A 25,852-nucleotide genomic window follows, 5' to 3' on the forward strand; every position below is an offset into this window, starting at 1 on the left:
CCTGTAAACATGAAATATCCTCAAAGAATTAATGTGTGCTAAATTCCTAATTTTAACTGGAGTATGCACATCCAGAACGCGTGTGCACTGTATTTTATATGGCAATGGTTACAAGGAAACATTCCCCTTGGTGAAGTTTGTCTTTTTTTTTATTTAACAACTTTGTGATTTTGTGTAAACCCACAAATTCAGCGTAAGAAAATAACAAAAGATACACATGCCTGGCCAAAGAAATATTTGGTGACATAATCAGAAAGAATCAATTTTCTTTTCTTCATTACTTAGCAACACTTGTGCTTTTATGTAAGAGTGGCAGAGAGCGATAAGTCAGTCCATAGCTAGACGTTCAGGGCCTCATGGTGGGGAGAATGTAGCTTTTAAAGGGATGAGAAGAACTGATGTGAGCTGATGCTGCCATCATAACAGTTGCTAGTCCCAAACCAACCCTTAGCAAACTAACTGTCAATGAATGCATGATAATGATTACTCCTTATCACACACTGCTTCCAAGTGTGCCAATAAGTGTTCTGCAAAAAAACGCCACAAGTGTGCTGCTGCACAACGCACACTAAACTCCTTGAACCAAATGGTCCCAAGCTAAAATGCATGTGCTGTTCTATAAAATGAATCAAGCATCTCAGCAACATGTGTTTAAATGTTCTTTATTTTAGTGCAATAAAAAAAAATCTGCTGTGAGAGCATTGTCCTCAACACAAATGGACTTCATAAGCTATCTCTTGAGAAACAAAACATTGGCTAAGCCCAAGACTGCTCTAACCAGCAGCTCTCAGCACATCTAATGAATACCCATCATGTATCACAATTCAAATGCCTATTGACCTTTTACCAGGCAATTAGCTAAAATGCAAAGTTTTGGCATTTAAACTATGTGGATGAGTGACATAATCACACTCACTGCATGGCTGCACTACCTTATAGTAAAATGTGCACGATGTGCACATTTTACCTTGAATAGAATTTTAAATTATATAGTAATTACACCACTATTTATGAGGAAAATTTTATTAAGTGTAAAGATAAAATTGTTAACTTTGTGACAGTATATTTACTTTGTTCACACAGGTATTAATAAATAATGAAATAATGCATCTCTGCACTATGACTTTTGGCTTGAAGGAGAAAGTTCAAATAAACACACACTGAACTTCTGTTGCATGACTCCTCTGTGCCATTGCTCCTAAAATATTCCCATATGGTGGGCCTGTCTTGAATGAATGACCTTTCAGTGAATCTGTGTTCATTGTGATTGCCTTATGGGTTCATTGTGATACACGCTACTGCACTGTATCTACTTTCTAACAGGTTGTTGCCCCACCCATTCATCATGTGGGTTGTTAGGGTCTCATGCGTCAAGGTGCAGATGGGTGTTAAATTGCCTTGGGAGGTACAGTATGTCAGGACTGCATAGTAAGTGTCTGGCTCCCTAGTGTTGTATCCTTCGGTTAGAAATGGTTGTTCCGGGTTGACAGAAGGCTTCTTTCACTTGTCTTTCAGTTGCTAACCTTAGCATGTCAGACAAAAAAAATAATGTTGCAACAATAACTTTTAGCTAGCAGCTTCTTTAATGCGCTCTCAAACTAAAGGAGGCTTCTGTTCACTGTATTGTCTGGCAAACAAACATCTGTGAGATTAGTTAAGTCAGAATAACCAAGTGTCATATGACTGATAGAAAATAACAATAAAAGGTTTAATCCACTTCCAGTGTTCAAGATTTTATGGCAGTTCCATGTAGCCTCCTTTGTACACAGTGCAAGTGTTTGCCTTTGCTGTCTGCTGAGATTTGATGGGGAAGTGTTTTTGAGACAGCTGTTTAAATCACCACCCATACAGGAATGAAGTGATTGCAAACAGATTTTCAATTCTACTTTCAGAAGGTGCAATTGCAGAATCACATATAGAATTATGCAGATCTCTTTTTTTGTGTGAACCAGTTGATGTGTCAGAACTGTATGATCTCTCAGCCTAATGGAGGTGTTTTCTGGTGAGCCAAGATATGATCCACATAAAGAACATTTTGCCAGAATGTTCAGTATTGTTGTTTACCCAGTTTTACGTGTCTATAGTGGAATTTGGAAAAGATTTCACTTTCACTTGCTGTAACCCGTACGCAGCCCGGTTGTCTTTTCTAACCATTTTCATCAATGTTTTGTCATTTTATGGGCTGTTTTTAAGGCTTTTCTGTATTTAATTCTACTTTGTAAGAAACAAAAAAGGTTTTTTTTTATTTTTAATCTTTATCAAATGGCTACTTAGCTTTTGCTGTCTCTCAAGTATGATATCGTTAAGTTTATACTGTACAAACACCATCTTTTGGACACTCTAAAACTTTTCTGATTATCTTTGATATTGTGTTTAATGTTGAGCAAAAGTCCTTTATGTATAATGCTACTGCACCTTTCCCATTTTTTGGAGATGAATATAAAAGCCTTAATTTAGACTAGTTATTGTAATTGCTTATGAATTAAATAATGTCATATCAGTATGCAGCATCATGTGACTTACAACAAGGATACAGTAATAGGAAACCTACTCCAATTCATTCTTCTAATTTAACTTACACATGCCTTTTTTTCACAAATCTACTTTTTCACTCCAAACCTCAGCACTTTATCTACAGTACCTTGGGACATGTAACTGTAAAACCTCAGGAGCAAATATGTACAATATGTTTATTATAAACTTTTATCCAAATATTTTGACTGCGTTTAGAGTGATATGCTTTGGTAGGACCTGCTTAAAAATGCTCTGAGACAGCATTCTGGTGTTTAGCAGACAAGAAAATATGCAAACAAGCAAGCTAGTGAAATCACTTGTGGTCCGATTTTTCCTGGAGACACTTTCAGCTGTCTTTCCAAAACAAAATTTTCAAAAGGGATTTGTTTTCTCTCCCTCTTTTTCTCACCCCTGTGGTCTGCTATATGTGAGCTGGTGGAGCTGTGAGCTACAGATAACACAATGCGGATGTGACACTCCCTGGATACTCCCCCTCTGCTTTCACAGAGAATCAGATGAGAACACTGTAGTGGAATCTGACATTAAGAGAGCTGCAGTACCTATCGAAGCCCAGACTGAGTCTTCCTCTGCCTCAGAGTTTTGCTTTGTAAAATGTTTGACAAATTAACCAACGCCTTTATGCTTTCTCCATTTTATTTTTATTTGCTTACTTACAACAATTATCAGAATTAAACATAGCACTGGAACTTTTTCCCCCACATTGAACTTTAGGCATGACTTATCATAGCTTTATACATAAAATATGCCTGTGGAGTTTGCATTTTTTCCATGTTTAGCATAAAAAATAGTTCATAAATGTACCATTTTATTGTTGCATTCAAGTCAACAGGAAGCTATTAGCAGCACTATTTGTCGAGACACAAAAGGATCACACTGATCCTGACTCTGTGTTCTTCTGTCACCAATAACATAAATTACAGTATAACCCTTGTACACACTGATGATTCTGTACATGGCACAAATGGCCTATTGGCTATGCACAAATTATCAACTGAACCAAAGACAAATTCTGTATCTGTGCAAAAACCATAAATGTGAACCCACTCTTAAATACTCTTAAATTTTTAATGGATCCTGTTATTCACTGGAGCAGATACATATTTTAAACACTTGGGTTTGCTTAGTCTCTCAAGTTCAGTCTGAATGAAAGATGTGCACTATTTAGTTTTATTACACTTGGGATTTAAATACACTTTTGTTCTCCCACAATAATTTGTTTTTTAGTTGTTTGTTGTCTCTCCAGGCAAAAGCTTAGAAACCTGATGATATTGGTGTTGGTTGGATTCTCACTTTCTGCCTCCAGTGGGACCTAGAAGTAAAAATAGCTTATTGAGGAGTGAGAAATAAATGCAACAGGGAATTAACATGTGGTAGTTAAATGGTTAGGATTTTTATTGCTTACATAAACTCCCATGTTTCAGGTTGTAGGGAGAAAATAGTTTAATTTTTATTCGATTTTAACATCCTAATTTTATGCACCTATTTATCATTGATTACCACATTTGAATATTTTAGGCAGAAGATTGGAATATTGTTTGTATACTTTGCTATGCAACACAAAAAGGGAAAAGCATACTTTGTGTTGAAAATAATCCATTGGTTACATATATTAACCCAGTCAAAGAATGATAAAAGCCCTTGGAACCTCCACAACCCATTACCTTGCAAAGACCCAATAACCTTCAATATGGCTGTCATAAATTAGCACCCAAACAAAAGCAAACTAATTTGCCTCTTTCAATCCCCGCCACATGCTTTCTCTTGTTTCTCTTTCTCCAGTTTCTCAAGAGCCTATCTTGGAAGAGCCATGAGCTCATCTTGGAAGATTTATGAATATGTTAGAATAGCCTGAGCCAACAGTTTTCAAAGTGGTGAAGTGAAAATAAATTAAACTGGCCCTGTAGGCAAGTCGTGCAGAGAGTGATGAATTAGATACTCATTGCTCTGTTGCCCGATGCCTGTCCCTCTTTTCAAGTAAAACACTGCAAAAAATTTCAGGGAAGGCAAACAAACATACAAATCAATTAAGTTATTTTTATGATGGAGTTTTTGAAAAATTGATTTGGAGACTAAAGTATATCAGTAAACGCAATGTCTTTGGTTACCAGATAGTTATTTACAGTAGAGATATTGAGAGAAAAGCTGGAGAACAAATGATGGAGCAATAATAAACAGAGAGGTATTTTTAACATCATCTTTTTCTCATCTCTCTGTTGCTCTGCATATTTCTACACACACACACACATACACACAAAACATAGTTTGGTCTTTGAATTGTTTAAAATCTTTTTTTTATATAAAATCTGGGTACACTACAAAACCAGAAGACCTATAGTTATTTGATATCACCAGGTGACGTGGGCTATATCCCATGGATTGTCACTGGAGTGGTCTGAGGTATTGAACCACCTCTTGGCAGGCTCATGCACTGGACCAAAGCAACGGTTTCCTTTATAAAAGCTTGCGTCCTTTTTGCCCAGAGAACTGATAACGCGGGATCATTTTTAAGATGGATGGTTGCACACATTTTTTCACTTCTAACAGGCTGAAACCTCAGTACCTGATGAAATCTTTCCATGTTAACCTGGAGGTCAGCTTTCCATTGGAAGTGGTCAATCAAGAGTGAGTTTCCATTTAGACCAACACAACCATAAATCTTTTTCTTCTCATACTCACTCTTGCCAGCTGCAGGCTGCCATGTCTGCAAGTGCCATAGATTCCCACTTCTTTCCCTGACTGACACAATCTGTTTCATCAAGTGATTGGGTGTTTCTTTACTTTATTCTTTTGTACTTAGAAATACCCTTTTTTTACAAACACTTGTAACATGTAACATGTTAGATTATTATTAATGGCTATAAAAAGTCAATGTGCCTGCATTATTAGAGTGTTATAATGCATGCGTAAGAGTGTTGCATCATAATTTAAAGGTCAAAATAACACTTGGCTGTTTCATGATACCAGGATTAAAGATATATAATTCATTTCACATCAAATACTTTTCTTACAGTAAACTGATAGCCTGTAATACATATGCATAATACTGTAATACATATGTGTTGCAGTGTAATTAGAATATGATCATTTGAATAACATGGTGCCACACATACCTTATAAAAGGTTGAGTATTTACATTGCTAAATAGTTAATCCACAAAAGATCTGGTTTACTGTACGTAAAATCTGGCTCTCGGTTTTGTTTAACTGTGCAGTTTGCTTATGAATCAGAAGATTTTTTTAGCATACTCTACTGTAAAGCAAGTATGTACTTCCTAATGGACAACTGATTCATATTATTTCTGTATTTAGGGATGTTTGATGTGGTTTTTATGATAAATCTGACCTTTTGATCAAGGATGTTTATACAGCACATCGTGACACTTTGAGGGCAGTTTTATCTTTTACAGCTGCAATGGAAATGTCAGAGCATGTCATATGTCTCTCATTCCCCTCTCAAGAGTTCTTGTAAAATGTGATTTCTGCAGCAGGTATCCGTGTGTGAGTGAACAAGAATGGATGTGTTGCTGTGTGTGCATATGCATGAATTGTGACACTAGTGCAAGATCTCACCATCCGAGGCCCTGCTGCTACTGCTGTGCAGGGGCACATAACAACACATGATGGAACAGCTTGAAGAGTTCAACTGAAGAGCACAAGCAGCCAACAGCAACCACATCTCTAGGTACACACTGATGTCATAGCTTACAGTAGAGCTGATATTCAATGTGTTTCAGAGTACTTTGCTAAATTACTCCCTCAACTTGCACAGACTTTGAAGGCAGTTTTTCTTTCACTCATTTTCTGTGTTTATGTCCAGTGTGCAGCACAACTGGCAATAACTCAGCACCATGGAGTGCTCATCTGCCTCTAAACTGCCCGCCCTCCTCAGTCCAGCAATTGCTTCAACATGCAATTTCAGCAATTCCCTCTTTTTAGAAGGCAAGAGCAGCAAGCCCTAAATGCCAAGACCATTTTATATATAATTTTTGCTTTTACAGTGATTACTGCACCTGCATTCTTGCTTCCTTTTGTGTTAACACAATGAATGTGTGGTTCTTCAGAGCTAGTGCTGTACAGAGACACTGTGTGAAATGCATTGCGGTCCCTTCTGTTTCACACAGATGCAGTGGGGCATATCGCATATGGACATGTAGCCACTTGTATGTTAATATGTTCTAGGAAATGGGATTTGCAGCATCTCTGTTGTTTTGCAGTTCAGATTTATACATGCTTTAAATATCAGCGTACTATAAAAAAATCATAAAAACATCAATAGAGCACTCAAAAAATATCTGCAAACGTCCTTTGTGCTGTACTGAAGACATGAGCAGATATTTGAGATAAAAATAATGATTTAATTATCCTGAACAACAGTTCTCACATACACAATGTGGTTATAATTCAAAATTTGGAGTTGACTATCCTGTTTGATGACATAAGCTGCTGCCTTCTAGAATACTTAAAACATTTATGATAATCTACAATAATCTATTCAGCACAGATACAGCAACACATTTATTCATTTGAATGCTAAGTACACCTCATTCAGAACATTAAAAAATGCTAACATATTCTGAGAACTGAGAGTAGCTCCACTGGAATATGTCACCTCTGTTGGTCCCAACACACATACAGTACATTCAGAGAGCCATAGCATTTTATGCAAAGAAATGGAGAGTGGATAAATAGCTGCTTTAACTGCACCTTTACCTCGAAGATTTAGAAGAGGAGCTCTTCTGTGAAATGGACCATCACAGCAAATCTTAAAACTATATGCCCTTTTCTGTATTTACTTCTGAGGATGAGCAGGACAGACTGGGCAGGCCAGGTGGACTGAGGAAAAACAGACCATCTTTCAGTTCAGAGGTCTTTGGTTTTGTATCATGGCAGCAAAGATAACGTCCAATGGTAATTTAATACCCCCATTGAAGTAATGCAGTTTATTGCACCAGTGGATTAAGTAATGATTATTTTGCGAAATTGCGGCCACACAATGGTCAATTAATCTTTAATGAAACTGTAACTTATGAGGCGGAGCGTGGCATTGCAATAAGCATGCAACTGCTTGCCAAGGCAGTTACAAGGCTCAGTTGTGGCCTACACTCCTCGTCTATCACCATGTAAAAATAGAGCACTCTGGAAAGCAACATAAAATACGCAAAGTCACAGCTGCAGAGTCTGTTTTTAGCATTCATGGAATCTGAGGACCTATATCCTCCAATGTACGTGAAGAAAATACATCAGCCTTTGATGTATGCAAAGCGATTAACTGCCATTTTGAGGTGCTATTTATTTAGCACGAGCGAAGCATGAGGGTTGCAAGGAATTATGTGCACTGACAGAGTATGAAGTTGGAGGTTATCAAATGGCTACATGGGAATTCCAAAATGTACTTTTCATTTCATCAGCAGTTCTTGATGATTGTACTGTAAGTGTAACTCCCAACTTCAGTGTCTAGTGTTTTTCTCAACAAATCCCTGATTCTCAGCCATATATACTGTATATATACAGTTATATACATATAACTGTAGCTTTATTGGCCAGTCATTCTCAGTAGTTTCACATTACTGTACTAAGACAGCAAAGGTGGGAAAGTTCCACAGAAAAATGCTGTTACTCTGATTACTTTCTCATTTCATTTTTGCCCTGAGGACTCCAATTCTCCCACTCATTCCCCAACGCACTAACAAATGTTGATGGATTTACTTTCATTACATGACATCATTTCTATACTGAAGTAGGAGGACAAGACATCAAATTTCTAATACTTGGGTACGGGTTCGGTGGGACATGTAGTGCGGAGCAGATGAGGTGAAGAAACAGGAATGAGGAGAGTGAGTGAATGAGAGCCAACAGATGATAGGGGACGAGTCAAGGGGCATGTGCATGAATGCGGTGGGAGTGGGAGTGAGTGTAATGAAGTAAGACAGACAAGATGTGTACAGAGACAGAGTAAAAGGTAGAGAGAGGCATGGAAAGAGACTGAACTGAGACAAAGAGAGTGGAAAACAAGAGATTGCAAGAGTGATAATGCTGAGATGAGTGTCATCCTGAATGGTCTCCCTGCACCAACACAGTGGAATCAGAAAAAAGAAATGTCTGTTTGTGTGTATGTGTTGATGGTAGCAGTGGGCGTATGAGGTATGGTTAGACAGAAGAGGTAAAGAAGGAAGGCTGAGACACTCTGTGTTATTGTTCATCCAGCCGCTGGCATCAGCACGGTGAGCGAGCAGCGTTGATCCGTGAACTTGCCATCTGGAATCTCCCACAAATCACATTAAAGTTTCAAGCCCAGGAATACATCAAGCTAAATGAATATTGGATCCAGGGGCTGCAGACAGGCCTGATGGAGAAAAAGCCCTGTGCAACCCAACTCTTCTGTGGTCAGACAGGATCCATCCATTCGCTTTACTTCCCCCATCCTTCCCTCCTTCTTTTCCCTTCATCACTTACTGTATGTCCAGTGATTCCGATGAGATGGAGAGAAGGGGATATTCAAAAAGAAGTACATATTACAAGGAAGGTTTGTTTAGTCTGATATGAATTCAGTGATGATTATATAATTTTGACAGGTAGCCACAAAAATGAATTTAATATTGACAAGCATTGGCCCATGAATTACCCAAACACATTATGGGTTACTTTTATTCAAAGGCTGTCAGCAGAATAATGGATGTTGAAGTTGTCCTTTGCCTGGCACATATTAAAACCTTCATCTACTTCTAAATGACTCACAGTTATCAGTTTGCATATGTCGTGGGTGAGCATTAATTGCCACAGTCACAATAATACCATTATAATACCATTTGACTGAAAATGATTCATGTGTACAGTATGAAATTATGTGCTTACTTTCCCTTTAATTTCAGCAAGATTATGCCGATTTTGCATAAATGGATTCCTACTTTCACCGTTGGGTGAAAATAATATATACTATGAGGAGAAAAAGTAATGCAATCATTCATCATTCAGTAACATGTTATGTTCTGCTTTCTGGTTGCATATTTTCTGCTGAAGCACTGTTTGTGCTCAAGTAAAACTAGAAGGGAAAAATCTATTTAGTTCTTTTCCAATTCACTGGCTTGTAGAGTTAGGGATTTATTTTCCAGGGCCTAGACTGAAGGGAAAGCTTTTACTGTTAGCAGCCCAAGCTTCAGTTCTACAACCACAAATGAGAAAAAGTTGGAACAGTATGTAAAATCAAAATTAAAAGTGAAAATACTGATTTCTAAATCATCTGTGCCCTGTATTACATTGAAAACAATATAGCAGCACATTGTTTGATATGATACCTCATTAATTTGATTCTTTGTTCCAAATAAACACTCACTTCAATTCTGATTCTTGTAACACATTCCACAAATGTTGGGGCAGCAGAGCGTTTACCATGGTGTGATGTTGCCGTTCCTTTTCACAACACATAAAAGACATTTGGGGTCTGAGAACACCAAATGATTAAGTGTGTCAGGTGTAATTTTGTCCCATTCTTCCTGCAAATGAGTCTTAAGGTACACAACAGTTCTGGGTCTTTGTTGATACAATTTGCATTGTTCCATTCATATTCAATGGAGAATTGTTAAACACGCCATGTCTCGCTAAAATCTCCCATTCTTCTCTGTTTCAGGTCTTCAGGTCATTTTCCCAGAATACCTGCAGGAGAAATTTGTCCAGTCAGCTCTGAGCTACATTATGTGCAATGGGGAGGGAGAGTATGTGTGTCGCAACAACCAGTGCATCTGCCAGTGCGCCGAGGAGTATCCCCAATGCAACTGTCCCATCACCGACATCCAGATCATGGAGAACACCCTGTTGGGGATGTCTGAGTCATGGGCTGCCTCTTATAAAGACTTTGAGAACTCAGGTAAGCTGGAAAAAGCATTGCATTTAGAATTAACATATAAAGAATTTTTTTTTTGTTTGTTTTGGGTTTTTTTTTTTGCTATTTTGCAAGGGAATAACTCCAATATGATTTGTAATCTTAATTCCATCCATTTTCTACTGCTTATCTGGATTCGAGTCACAGTGGCAGCAGGTTCAGTAAGGTAGTCCAGACGTCCTTTTCCCCGGTGACGTGTGCCAGCGCCTCTGGCAGGATTCCGAGGTGTTACCAGGCCTTATGAGATATATAATCTCTCCAGCGTGTTCTGGGTCTGCCCCAGGGTCTCCTACCAGATGGACGTGCCCAGAACACCTCCAAAGGGAGGCTCCCTGGAGGCACCCTGATAAGATGCCTGACCCACCCCAACTGGCTCCTTTCGAGGGAGGGGAGCTCACTGGCAAGCGTCTGGTGGGCAGGCCTTGGCCCATGGGGCCCAGTCGGGCACAGCCCGAAGGAATGTGTCACTGCTCTACGGACCTGCAGGGAAAGGAACTGGGGTCGGGTGCAGTGCAAGTCGGGTGGTGTACTGATCTCAGGCTGCGTGGGCTAGCTCTAGGAATCATAATTCTGAAGTTTATATTATTAAAACATATACATGCAGAGCCCAGGCAGTTACTGCTATAATTTTCTTTATGTTTGAAGATCCTTAAAAGCATCATTTGTTAGCTTACACCTTTATTACTCTTTATCAAATATGCATAATTAATAGTATCAAAACCCTTTTTATGTTCACTGCAGAAAGTAATATGAAATGTTCATAGTACTGCAAAAGTCATGGCCATCAAATGACACCAGAGACTGGGCTTCACTTCTGGTCGGAGACACTGGTCTCTTTTTACTATCATGGTAATCTTTCCTTAACCTCAACTAAGTTTTTTTTATAGCAGCAATATATCAGAAAACACTGACAAATAACCTGTTTTGTTATATAACTATGTGGATTTTTATTTAATTATTTATTTTTGTGTTTGTTTTTTTGTGGAATGCAAAAAGTATGGCAACTCATATGTCAAACTTCTGAATGTCATTTCAGGAAATGTTCTCTTTATTACAGTTTTTTTTTCCGTTTTCATTTAATGCAAATGGAAACGCAATATATCAGAAAATGGGACACTGTGGGAAAAAAAAAGTACAGCCAGTGCCCGGCTGTTATGTGACAAGTCATTGTGTCTGAGTCTACTGACTCTGACTGTTATCACATCAAATTTGGAGTATAAAAGTAGGGCAAAATAGCAAAAAACTACAGCAAACCCCACCCCCCAAAAAAACAAAAGTGTGTGGCATGAACAAGTGGATAAAGCATTATGGTTCTACACTAATTTCATATCACAACTTAACCTGTTCAAATTCATAAAACCGCTGTTAATATCCCGTAACATGTTGGCAAAGTAAGCACTGATATAAGTCCTTCATGCGGAAAAAAATGCTCATCTTGTATCAGTTCTGGTTGGGTAAATAAAGTATTTTGCCAAGGTATAATTAAAAACAAATGAGACATATCCTTTCAGGACACTTTTCTTCCGCTCATAGCATTTATGTACAGTACAAAGCCTCAGCTTTCTTCTTGGTAGAAACTTCTTTGACCTTTAAAGGTGCTTCTTCAAAAGAAGGAAAAGAGGTGATTTAATTAATCACAACTGATATTACCATCTAACATTCTCACTGATTATGCACCTTTATACTGTGCATAGGTCCAAAAAACTGCCAAATGTTGGCTGAACATGTACTGTATATTCTCCCGACATGTGTTGTTAGTTCTGACTGATCTATTTGAAAAACATACATGCAAGAGGATACAAGAGCGCGAGCTCTTAGTTTGTTTGCTTGCATCCCACGTTCTGTATTTTTTTTGTAGCTGCATGGACTTTTTAAGTGTAGGTTTTTAAACCTGCTGATTGGAAAACATTAAGTTTGGTAAAACCTTGGTGATTACTGTCTATGTCTGGGAGTCAGCAAATGGAGATGCAATGGCACAAGAGATAAAGTGGAATTACATAGTGGAAAGTGGAATTTCTAGATAAGGTGTACTAGGTGACTCGAGATAAGAGTCTTTCAAGGGACTACTGTATGTGGATCCTGTGGAAGCTGTATCAAGAAAGGAATGAATGGCTTTGTTCTTCATTTCTTTTGAGTGCCACTGTGAAGTGTGCAATAAGCAAAATACTGGAGCCCTGTTATTTTATTTCATAGGTGTCATGCATAACATAGGCAAGCCTGCATGAGTAAAAAAAGTGTGCGCTATACATGGTGCATAGTGCACTGCAAGCAATGCTGCTTTCAGCTTTTTTTCCCCAATTATGGTCAGTGCAAGTGATGATTCAGGTAACACAGCTATCGTGGGCTAGGGATTGATGAGTAGGAGGAGGTTCTACTGAAAATGTTTTCTACTGCTCAGAGCAACTCATTTTAAAATGGAAGAAACAAACATGAACTAGTTCAGTTTTGGGTCTGTGAACATACAACAGTTCAAAATTCACAATTGTGAACTATGAACATGAACTATTTCATTTTAATGTGTATGAACTGAACTTTGAGCTGGCTCCTGTGAAGTATGAACTTGCCCAACACTGCTGTCAGCTCTAAAGACTGGGTGGAGCAATATGGCAGGTTCAAAACGGGAGGAGAAGGAATCTGGCTTCTTTGAGGAAAAGGGGGAAGAGAGCTCTGACATGCCTTGGAGGAGAGCCATGGAAGTTCTGACAGTTCTCAGCTGGGGCTGGAAAAGCGCTCTCAACTCTGTGATTAATGCTGTTAAACTGTCTTGGAGAGGGCTGTACATGGATTCTGGCATGACTTTGTACGTCGAGATGCATCCTCTCAAGAATTTCTTTCCCCCAAAACAAATGTGATTTACCACTAGGAATTTATACAATAGGTGAATTAGATTTACCATATGTGTATAACTTTGGATTTCACTACACCATGATAAGATAAAGAAAAGTGTGGACTCAGAGTGGAGACGGTTATTTTTGCTTTACACAAAAATAACTTTAACATGACTGCTGATTTCACTAAGATGAAATTTAGGCCATTAAATTGTTCACTCTATTATTTCTAAAACTGCTTAAATTTATTTTCAGAGATAATGAGCTGCTTTGAGTCATGGCTCAGTATTTTCTCAATTAGCATGCAAAATAAAAGGCTTCTTGTCCTTGTGTATTTGCCGCTGGGGGTTTTAGTAACACCTTCATGCCCAGTGTTGCTAGAAATTTGAGCTAGCTTTGAAAACAAGGCTCGGGGAGATGGGTTCATGAATTATCTGAGCAGGGGAAAATCAAGAATTATTTCAGGCAGCAAAAGAACCATAAGGACAATCATCATCACTGCTGGGGACAGTTTTGGTGCTCTTGCCTAATTGTGTGGGAGCACAGACTAAGAGGGTGCTAACTGCTCTGAAGGCCTAAATTCTCAGCAAATGCTAAAAACACAAACAACACAAAAAGAAAACTAGCACTGTGTTATCACAGTCCCATATTTAGAATAAATAAGCATTTTTTATTGGTTTTTATTACATTAAGTGGTAATTTTAGATATTAACTTACATGTGGACTAAAAGACCTCTGAGAGATACAACATCTTCAAAGAATCTGAAATATTTCTTGTCTTGTTCTATGTGACTATGCATCAGTACTTTCTCCCAGGTTCAGCACTATGGCAAGCCGTTCAGGAAATAAAAGCTATTATTATATATTCTCAAGTTTCATTCATATATTCAGCTATTCAATCAATATATACAAGTTTCAATCAATATTTTCATTCCATTTATTTCCTGAACGGCTTGCCATACAGCACGTTCTAAACATTTAAATAAGTCAAATAACTCCACTCTTGTACTTATCTTTCATTTGCCTTTTTTCACTTTTTTCTCACTACTACTTCACACTCTCTGCCTGCATTCCATCCCATTCCTCTCTGTTATCCAGATGAGTTCAAGTCCTTCCTGAAGAGACTGCCCTCCACTCACTTTCTGCCCATCAGCAGTGTACATCTCCTGTGGGGCAGCGACTGGGACCTGCAGGCTCGTTACAGGCTCCTTCAGAGTTCTCTGGAGATCCAGCGGCTCAAGATCCAGCGCACAGCACGCAAGCTCTTTGGCCTCAGTATCCGCTGTCACCATAACCCCAACCACCAGATGCCTAGGGAGAGGTGGGTAGAAATATAACCTCCACATCATGATGTGCATTTATTCAGCGAAATAAGCTAAAAGTGTTGTTTTTGGTATGGATATTTTTGGATATTTGCTTTCCCAAGTACAGGAAAATGTATCCCACAGAGTGACATCTTTCAATAAAATTTCTCCTCTGAGATGATGTAGGGAGGCTTTATTTTGATTGTTGCTTCTTGAGACATGCACAGTAGGGATGTCATCCATTATATATTTCAGCGTATGGTTCTATTGTTTCTGTCCATCAAGTCACCTTAGTGCTGACGCTTGCACATGCCCAACACATTATTGCTCAGTCTTGTATTTCACATTGCAGTCTGAAAAGAAAATGTAGCAGTGGGTGTTTTCTTGATAGGTCATTGCACACATCTGTCACCACCTACTACAGCTGCAGCTTAAGAGTCTTGCTGCAGATGTGCCATGGTGCCAGCACTGCCTGAACTGTCAGGATTTCCATTTAGCAAATTTCAAGAAACACTATGCAAAATATGCAAAGTTCCTGGCTGCCACGTGAAACACCCCTAAAACAGTTCCATGTAGTGCACAATCAGTAAAATATTCATTTAAGTGGTTTGAAAATGAGTAGTTGTCAACTATCACTGACAGAAAAGGAGCACACCCACATTTGTGTGTGAGAGTTGGCAAAGGTTTGTTCTGAAGTGTTATCAAAGAGTCGCAGTATGCACGTCCTCTTCCACAGAATACACATCAAGGGCGCTTGATGGCACTGGAAATAAGAGTGTCATGCTTATTTGTTTGCTTGTGTGAGATGGAGGACTTATTTGTTTTCATCATCTCTGCATGCATGTGAGTATGCTTTGCGTACATGCGCAAGTGGGGCATAAGTAGTCTACACAGTAGCTCACAGAGGGATTCTAAACAGATTTTTTTACCGCTATATTAATTTCACCCAAGGTCTCCTCATCTTGCTGTTTGAGCTTATGTCCATTTGTAATGAAAACCCATGATAATTTGGTCAATATTTAACTGTACTGGAAGAGTTAAAGTGTTCGAATTTTGTGTTTTATAACTTATTTGTGAGTTTGCCCTAGGCATCCGTCAGTTATGCTGTCATTCCATTATGGTCTACCTGCCTTTCCCCTTGTCCCTGAAAGTGTCCTCCATCACCGACAGGGACTCCAACCCTCACCTCTCGTTTGGGCAGCCTATAACATCTGATCAAAGGATCAGGCAGTTGAAGTAAAGCTGAAGTCCCATAAAGCTTCAACCCAGGTATTTTCAATGTGTGTGCCAATCATCTCAGGGAGGCCTTCCAGCATATTTCTAGCCTGTCAGAGAGACTGCAGAGTGTCCTGATGATGATGTGAAAAGCATCTCTCCTAGCCCCAGTGTCCAAGAATGGACACACCAGGGTTCTATGACAGCAGGCCAGATCTCTTGTGAGAGACTGCTTGGATCCCCTCCAGTTCATACATCAGGGCAACAATTGGAAGGATGACACTGTCATCCACCTGCTACTCTGTGCATACTCCCACTTGGAGAGGTGCTGTGAGAATCATGTTCATTGACTTCTCCACTGGTTTTAAAACCATCCAGGCTCTTCTGCTCGGAGAAATACTTGGTGCTATGCATGTGAAAGTCCTGGTGGTTGCTGGGATCATGGCTTACCTCACTGACTGTGGTGTGTGGTGTGTGAAACACAGTGGCTGACCAGGGTCTGCACTATCTTACTTGCTTATTAACCTTTACATCTTAGACTTCAAAGGATAAGGATGGTCATTTTTTTCTATTAATAGTATTTTCAGCAATGTCCATACAGAGACCAAAGCTGACAGTGAAATGTCTCTACCTCCAGTTAATTTTCATCAGTAGCTTATTCATCTGTGCTATAAACCTCCACTGCTGTTCAAAAAGGATTGAAAAGACGTCAGGGAAGCATAGCGCTGCACTGCGTGATGTATTTCTTCATTAGCATACACAAGAGCTGAGCACGAGTAGCTAGCAGAATGTAAACAAAGCTGAGAGCTCGCACAAAATCTTGCACATGCACAGTTGACTCATGCTAGCTTCAAGAAATTATTGCTGCATGGAACATTTGGCACAACATAGTTGGGTCTGGGGATTTATAGTAAAAAAAACATTGTCCAGTGCTCTGGTTTGTTTCTCTAATGTGTTTTGAATCCTTTTTTAACAACAACAGAGCTTTATCACACAGACAAACAAGCTAATCCAGGACTGACAGCTGACAGACATTAACCGTGAGTAGAGGCAGTTCATTGTCAGTTTTATTCTCTTTAAAAAATTGCTAAAAAAAACAAAACAAAACTATAATATAGAAAATGACCAGCCTTATCCTTTAGGTTCTGTACCTTAGGAGAAATAAATGGGTCTGACAGGAGAGTCAAGGTAACCAAGATAAGAAGGATGATGGAGAACTTGGTGGGTGAAATCATCCCCTAAATTTAATAACAACAATAACAAGAGTGTAGTATTGGTATTTGAACTGCACACAATGAAACATAAAACAATGAAGAAGCACTAGAACCGGATGCTTACTAAGAAGGCTGATACATTTAATAAGGCTGTGGTTGTACCATGCTTCTGCAATGGTTAACACGGTCTTTTACAAAAAGAAATTTTTTAAAAGCTGTTGCCATACAATATTGCCTCTTGGTTATCTGCTGTAGTTAAGAATGCTAGGTAAGCATGAACTCAAGTAATAAGTAATTTATTTTTTTTTTTTTATCTTCATTTATCTTGTACACAGTGTTAGTGCATTTAAAAGTAGAGGTACTGCAATATGCATTCAATGATAAGGCATTGTTAATGCAGAAACCCGTCAATAGTCTAGTCATTTTAATTCTTACATACAGCCTTAACAGGGCCTCCATATTGTGATACTGTAGTTCTAGTACACTTTCAGTCACACTGAATAATAAACACAAAATAGAACAAGAGGAAGTTAGCCGTTACTGGGTTTAATTATTATGATGTTAACTTGCATTATCAAGATAAACTTCTTCAAAAGTGATTTTAAGTTTTAATCCATGGTTCCCATTCACCAGCACATATTTTATAAGGTCAGTCAATAAACATATTTACATCAGCCGACAAATAATGAAAGAGAGGTACCAGATGAGATGCATTGACGGCTGGTCATAATAACACTTGCGTATCACCACCGTATCATTTTTGTTTAGGTTTACCTCACCACAGTGTTTCCATCCATTACAAGTATCATAAATTCCTGTTGTAAACATTCACTGCAATAACTGTGTTGAAACTTTATAGCTGAACTCTATTGGATTTGCTATTGCATTTCCTGTAATGAGCACAGCAGTTTGCTTCAAGTAGAATGAACATAGCAGGTTGTCTTTGGCATAAATGATTAATAGTGACAGATATGAAGTAGCTTCACTCCCTGCCAAATCATTTGCATCCAGGCTTTGCACTGGCTTTAATTATTCATGTTCAAAGTCAAGCATATTTACAAATATGAATGCATCCTCCATATGATGAATTACTTGGCCCTAATCTGTCTTGATTTTGCCATGACACTACTTATGTCTACAATTACTTTCTTTTTTCTAACAGTTTGTCTTATACATATCCCAACCACATTTTTGTATTTAGTATAGCTATCCAGTCACACAGACTCATCAAGGCTATGGCTCTCTTTGACATTATTGATACCATTAGATGCCATTTCTAAATGTCTGTGCCCCATCTGACTTCTTGTGTTTTCTTCCGGTGGTTGTAATTCCATTCTTCAGCTCTGATTTACTCTTTCTCTCTTTTCTTTTTTTGGGTTTTTTTTATGCTCCTACATGAGAGGGAGCTGCTATGTATGTTATATGAATACCGAAAATGTTTGTTGCTCCATTACAAACACAAAGTGTTCATGAAAACAAACAGCATCCTTTCCAATGTATTTTCATTTAATTTCCTAGGGCAAATCGAAGCAAAGCCATTGTTTTAGATGGAAACAAGATAAGGCAAAAATAAAACTAGCTGCATGATGCACTAAAATAGCTTGCTGAGTGAGGCAGTTATATGATAGAACATGTTCGAGTTCAGATATTGGATATTTCAACAGTTATTGCAAATAAATTCAAAGGAGGGATCATTATGACTGGGCCTGTGTCCAATGTAATAATGAATAGACCATAAAAAAAATAACAGGAATAGTTTTATATTTGTGGCACCTGTGAAACTAATCTATTTTTTATACCATTTCCAATGAAGCAACAACTTTTATTTATTTATTTATGTATTTATTTATTTATAAATAACAAGGTGTATCCATGTTTGAAAAATGTTATGTATTCTACAGTAACCTGAATCTTTGGACCTCCAGTGTGTCACAGCCATGTTTAGGACCCACTATGAAATAACTTTTAATATTTGCAAGTTATTTATGTAAAATAAATTCACAAGTATTATCTCATATAACAAAACCGAAAGCATTTTCTTTGAATAAGCATCTGAATGCAATCTACATTTGTCTACAGAGACACCTAACCATGAGACTCATCCAAAATAATTGTTTTGCCAGTCAGAGAGTTGGCAAAATTCAGGCAGACTAAATTAAGGAAATGGCTGCAGATTAATTGGAGAAAGTAGACTTCATCTATAGGAGATAAACAACACATATGAAGATGCAATATGTTCTTTGGAACGTGTCAGTGATTTGTCACATATTGAAAAATTTTCTAAACAATTAGAGTTTCCGGAAAAACCTATAATTATACAGAAAATTATCCAGGCTGCACATAATATGTAGGGCTACTCAGTGTGCGAGATGTCCTTCTTTGGGCTGTTACTTTGTATTACATGGGCTTTATAAAACATAAAGCTCATGTGATTCATAGTCCATGCAATATGGTTAGCACTGAGCTAACCATTGAGCTAACTGCAATCTGTTTTCATGCAGTGGTCCTACAGAAAGATGCAACCATATATATATATATATGCATTTGTTTGTTCTCTAGAGTTACTGATATAACATCAGTTTTATAAACAACTTCCAACAAGACATTCAATTGAAAGGGGAGGAAGATGAATATATTTGGACTGTGTGTGAAAAAGGGAACAAAGAATAGAAGAAATGTGGATGCTTAAATACTATGTGAACAATATAGTATTGGAGTATATTGAGTATATTGGAGTATACTCCAGTATTGGAGTATATTGAAATTAAGTATAAGGAGTATACTGAAGTGACCCCATTACATGGAGTGATTGAAATCAAGAGCACAACAATTTACAGATTGCACACTGAATTAAATTACAGCCATTCTGTGACCGCAATGTGTAAACATCATGTTCAGCAAATGAGTTTTATGAGGGCAAATAAAGGACAAATAAATATAGCTCTTGGGTATGTGCTTCAAACTGATGTTTGCAATGCCTAAAATACAGGCCTTGAAAGCCTAAATATTTGGGGGATGGTGTGGGAATATGTGGTCATAGAAATAATAATGGTTATTTATCCCATCCTCACTATGAAGCATAAATTGACAGGATTAAAGAATGTGCAGCAATTGTCCTCTATAGGTCATATGTCCTGGGCTCCTTTTGGGGATAACTTGGGAGCTAAGTGGCTACTGAGAATACGGTGTCATCCATCATAGTTAATGTTTAGGTTCATTAACATGTCAAGCTAACCTTGACTAACCCTCTCATCTAAAAAAAAAAATCAAGATTCAGAATTCACCTGCTATCCTCAGAAATGAAGCTTCAGAACTGCCAAGATGACAAGGAAAGATGCCTGAAGGGGAGGGAAGAGACAAGATAAGAATAGCAAGTAATCCCTTCCACCTGAGGGAAATAATGTAACTCCTCCTTCTTGAAGGGAAGAAATTGTCCTGTCTCCTTAATATTCTGACTATGTATGTTTCACATAAACAATTGTGCCAACCATTTACAAAGTATTTCATTGATTTTTGTTTTTTTATTATAGTTTTTATTGAACTTGAGATCTGTAGATTAAATTTCATGAGGAAGAAAGGTGTCACCCAGTTCAGCAGTGTGGCACACTGATGTGTTTTTAATAGTTCTGGACAACAGAGGAGGTCTACAGCACAGATTAATAAAATAAACCAGGTTCTAGATTCACAGACATTATGGTGAGCAGACAAAATTAATTATGGAAAAAATCATGCACTTATCCTTTAAGAGTACATTGAAAAGTTTGGTTTTTAACATTCCATCTGACTACTGTTCTATCCCAAGTATTTTTTTTCTCATCCCTTTCTAGGTCTGTGATGCAATGGCTCAACAGGGTTCAGTCCTTCCTCTACTGCAATGAGAATGGGTTCTGGGGGACCTTCCTGGAGAGCCAAAGGACGTGTGTGTGCCACACAGGTGTCACCTTGTGCCAACGACCCATCCCATGTGTCATAGGAGGCAACAACAGTTGTGCCATGTGCAGTCTAGCCAACATTTCACAATGTGGCTCCTGCAACAAAGGCTACAAGCTATACCGTGGTCGCTGTGAGCCCCAGAATGTGGACTCAGAACGTAGTGAGCAGTTCATCAGCTTTGAAACTGATCTGGACTTTCAGGACCTGGAATTAAAATACCTGCTACAGAAAATGGATTCGCGACTGTACATTCATACTACTTTCATCAGTAATGAGATCCGCCTGGAGACATTCTTTGACCCTCGATGGCGTAAGCGCATGTCCCTGACTCTCAAAAGTAACAAAAACCGGATGGACTACCTCCATATGATAATCGGTCTGTCAATGAAGATCTGCCAGATGCGAAATAGCAGTATTGACCCCATGTTCTTTGTTTATGTCAACCCATTCAGTGGTAGCCACTCAGAAGGTTGGAGTATGCCCTTTGGTGAACATGGTTATCCACGCTGGGAAAAAATACGACTGCAGAACTCGCAATGCTTCAACTGGACACTCCTGCTGGGCAACCGGTGGAAGACCTTTTTTGAGACAGTGCACATCTATCTGCGTAGCCGTGCTAAGGTCCCAACTGGCCTACGCAATGACACAGGACAGGGCCCAGTGGATCTTGGAGACCCCAACAAGCGCCAGATCTATATAAAAATATCTGATATCCAAGTGTTTGGCTACAGCCTGCGCTTTAATGCTGACCTGCTCCGTAGTGCTGTGCAGCAGGTTAACCAATCGTACACACAAGGAACTCAGTTCTACTCATCCTCATCTGTTATGCTCTTGCTACTGGACATTAGGGATCGGATTAACCGCCTAGCCCCTCCATCTGCACCTGGCAAGCCCCAGCTGGACCTTTTCTCTTGTATGCTAAAGCATAGGCTGAAGCTCAACAACAGCGAGATGATTCGAGTAAATCATGCCTTGGACATGTACAGCACAGAGATACTAAAACAATCAGATCACCTGACTGCTAAACTCTGTTGAACACAGTAACATTACCATAAGAACAGCAAACTACACACAAACAACCAACAAATGAACTATGATACTGATCTTAATTTTGTTTCCTCTTTTTAATTTTTGGACCTTTTCTGCCTTTTAATGTAATATTAACTTTGTAAGAACAGTTCTTAAAGAGAAAAATGAAAGAGGCAGTGATGGCGAGTATTTCAGGCTGATAAAGAAGATTAATGGAACCACCATAAGGACTGTATCATATTTGTCCCAGCATGTCTGTCATTCCCTAAAAGAACTTAAACAAGAGAGAGAAAGAGAGAAAAAAATGGAAATATTAAATCTATGTACCGGTGAAAAAGAGGCCTTGATTTTACTATGAAGGATCAAAGGTTATATCTGAAACTGCCATTCTTTACTGAGAAAAAAAAAAACATTTTTAAAGGAATAACAACATAACACAAGGGCAGACCAGATATGCTTTTATTTCAGCTAATGTGCAAAATATTTCAGAAATAATGGACAGTTTAATATTAAAGACGTTTATACATTGTAAGGATTAATTAGCCCTAGTGAGTAAGTAGTCAACACATTACATATAGAGTCTTTATTACATTTCAAACCCACAGCGAATCTGTATTACTCTTTGTGAGTTATGAGACACTCTGTCATTGTTCTGACACATAAGGCACACAGCAGGGCAGTAATGGATATTCATGTCAAACGACAAAAGCCAGCTGTTTATATATACATATATATGTGGGTGAATGTGTGTGTGTATGTGTGCGTGTGCAAATGTGCGTATACCTTTTTTTGGCTTGACGCTTATCGCTGTTCGTTAATTGAATGTGTCATTTGAGACTGACTCCAGTCTAAGCTAATTCTTGCATTTGGAGCGCTTCTTCCCGTGTTTGAAATTCAAGCTGTGTTTTTCACAAGGCAGTACCTCCTGGTGCGTGAGTGCAATATTGTGGTCTGAAGATTTAACAATCAATGCTATTTTGTACAGCTTTGCAAAATGTACATGTTGTGACTGCTGATTTGTGGAGCTTTTCAGCACCAAGAGCAAAATGTAAACATTCATCATTCAGGCACATTTAAGAGATAACTTAAAGCCATACACTTCCCTGAGGCAGACATTTGTTAAAACTAAACTTTCACTTGTTTTACTTAGTAGTTCATTACACGGAAACCATGTTCCATTTGTATTTTTTTTAATTCTCTCAGCTGATTTCAGATAAGAGCACAGCAAAAATGCCGATGACAAGAGATGGGATATTATGTTGGATAAGAATCATAGTGCAATGCCATTGAATTTCTACGTCGTGCCACAGGAAAAAAACTAAAAAGAAATAGTCATATTAAAACTTAAAGTACCTTTCTGACAGTGTTTAATCTGTAAGCATTTTATGTGTAAAAATGTCTGTTTTTTCTTTTCAAATACGAATTGTAACATTTCCTTTTGCATGTTGCTAAAAACATTACCAGAGCTGTAACTTTGGTTTTAACACCCTCAGTCATCAAACTGAAATATGAAAAACTACCTATGTATTGTTGGTCACACTTTATTTGGGTAATCTGATGCTGAAACATTACTATTGCTGATGACTTTTGTAATTCCAGTCCATTACTTTCCTGTTTGTCGATAACATCAAAGGCAAGGTCACTCATGTTGTACAACCTAGCTGCCCTGGCCAGACATGAGCTTGAACTTAAAAAGAGGAGAATTCATACTTAGTGTTGTCACAAAACACTGGAAAGTCCTTCGTTCCAGTGCAAAAGCTGCCAGCTCAGTTGCAGGCTTTTAGACAAACATCTAAAGAAAAAAAAAAACACTGTTACAGTTATTGTCTTTCATGTCTGTTAGTATTTTGAAGTAGTTTTGTTGTTTTTTATTTTTTGTTTTTGTTTGCTTAATTTTGTGTTCTTTAAAATAACTGCTGTAAGATTATTTGTGGGATTAGCTGTAAGCAGAGTTGTGTAATATATTTAGGAACAACCATGATGGTACAACAACAATCGCACCATAAATCAGGTTTGGAATTCTTCTACCGATTCAGCGCCTCTTGAACACAGTGATCAAAGCTTGGGGCACTGACTTAATCCAGAAATTGCAGTGGCCCTAGATCAAATGTTCTAGGCACGTAGCTTTGTCAGCTGCAAATGTCACTGCATCCACAATCACAACTTTAATAGTCATCTCTGTACATTGTTGTCACAATGTAGGCAAACAGAATCATGTCAGACTTTGTGTGATGTTGATTAGCCCTATGTTTTATTTTACTGTAGTGAGTCTTTCCGTAAAGTCTCTTAATGTTTTAGAGGTGCTTTGTAAATAACTTTCGGTGTGTCACGACAAAATCAGTTGAATTTGACTGGGTAGTGTGACAAATACTCTACCAATTTCCAGTTTATGGGTAGCTCAGATGTGGTGGCCAGTTTAGGACAACTAAGGCTCAGCTTGCCCAGCTCAGCTTTATGTTATCAAATGAATCTTACAGTGCAACACTTACCAGTCCTTATCATCAGGCTCTGTCAGGTAATTAGCTGAACATCTGTAAAGACCAGTGGTGGTGGAAACTAGGTACATTTACCCAAGTACTGTACTATACACAGGACAATTTTAAGGTATAGTATTGCCATTTTCTGCTACTGCATATTTGGACTTTTCAGAGGTGAATATTGTACTTTTTACTGCACTGCATGTACTCGATAACTTTAGTTCCTTTTCAAAATTAGATGAATAAAACTAAATACAGTATAACTTTAAGACTTTATTGATCCCCAGCGGGAAATTCACACGCTACCCAGCAGTATGTAAAATACTTTAAATTGTGTGATGAACACAATAATGCATCAATAATTATAATCCAGTAGTATACATTAATGTGATATGTGCCATTCTGCATAAACTGTACTTTTACTTTTGGTGCTTTAAGTATAGTTTGATGCTTAAACTCTGTACTTTTACTTAATTAACATTTTGAATGCAATACTTTTACTTGTAACAGAGTTTTTTTACACTGTGGTATTGCTACTTTTATTTTTGTGAAGTATTTGAGTGCTTACTCCATCACTGGTAAAGGCACTTTGAGAAAGTGAGCAGTTGTCACTGCACTATTGCCTTTTCCAATGTACATATAACAGCAGCCCTGGCTCAAGATAAGCACCACCAGCAAGGAGAGAGAGGGTCACTGGATCAGTGGATAGCAGTAAAATGTACTGTGTTGTGACCACTGCATCTGCTCAGGTGTAGATGGTAGCTGTGGTGACAGTAACATCCTGCTACTGCACAATCACACACCAACTTCTCTGGAGAGCAGACAGTGGCAACAGCTAGCTGTCGCAAAGCGCCATGGTATAGTACTAATTTACTGGGCTCAGTTATGAGGTTTGAGCTTATTAGCATGCTAATGTTAATATGTTAATGTTAATATGGTAGCAATTTTGTAAACATGTTAAAATTCATAGCATTACCATTGTAACATTTGCATGCTAATGGAAGCACTTAATTTTTTTTTAATTATTTTATTTTAGTCTCACAAGCCAGAAATGTCTAAATTGGCCCAAATCCTGTAACCTATAGAGATGCAGTAAATAAAGAACTGGCACTTTGCATACTGATGTTCAGCATCAACACTGGAGAATCCAAATTAAATGCTAACATTATTATTATTATTATTATTATTATCATTATTATTATTATTAAGTGCCTGTTATCTATCCCTTTAATATGTTTAGAGCTGGAGAAAACGTTTAGATGTTACACAGAAGAGACAATGAATTATCTTCAGAATTTAAAACCATAGATGATGATCGAATATACACTTTTCATCTCCTTTTGAGGACATCTCTCCTCTTGAGGTGGTTTGTGTATGTGGGGGAAGTCACCCACAGGAAAAGAAGGACTCACACTGGATATATTTGTCCCCTGTTGTACAAT

The 25,852-nt window shown here is 38.1% G+C and overlaps 1 protein-coding gene across 3 annotated transcripts in view; it reads left to right on the forward strand.

Moving 5' to 3' along the window:
- brinp1 (bone morphogenetic protein/retinoic acid inducible neural-specific 1) overlaps positions 1–24,719 on the forward strand; it is a 139,417-nt gene extending 114,698 nt beyond the window's left edge. For all 3 annotated transcript variants that reach the window (XM_020600893.1, XM_020600892.1, XM_020600894.1), the window contains 3 exons: positions 10,159–10,395; positions 14,337–14,559; positions 20,799–24,719. In XM_020600893.1, coding sequence (XP_020456549.1) covers positions 10,159–10,395; positions 14,337–14,559; positions 20,799–21,939 — 1,601 coding nt within the window. In that variant the 3' untranslated portion in view covers positions 21,940–24,719. The remainder of the gene's footprint in view (positions 1–10,158; positions 10,396–14,336; positions 14,560–20,798) is intronic.
- Positions 24,720–25,852: the final 1,133 nt, after the last annotated feature.

The sequence above is a fragment of the Monopterus albus genome, unplaced genomic scaffold, assembly GCF_001952655.1.
Source record: "Monopterus albus unplaced genomic scaffold, M_albus_1.0 scaffold49.1, whole genome shotgun sequence".
Taxonomy (NCBI): Eukaryota; Metazoa; Chordata; class Actinopteri; order Synbranchiformes; family Synbranchidae; genus Monopterus; species Monopterus albus.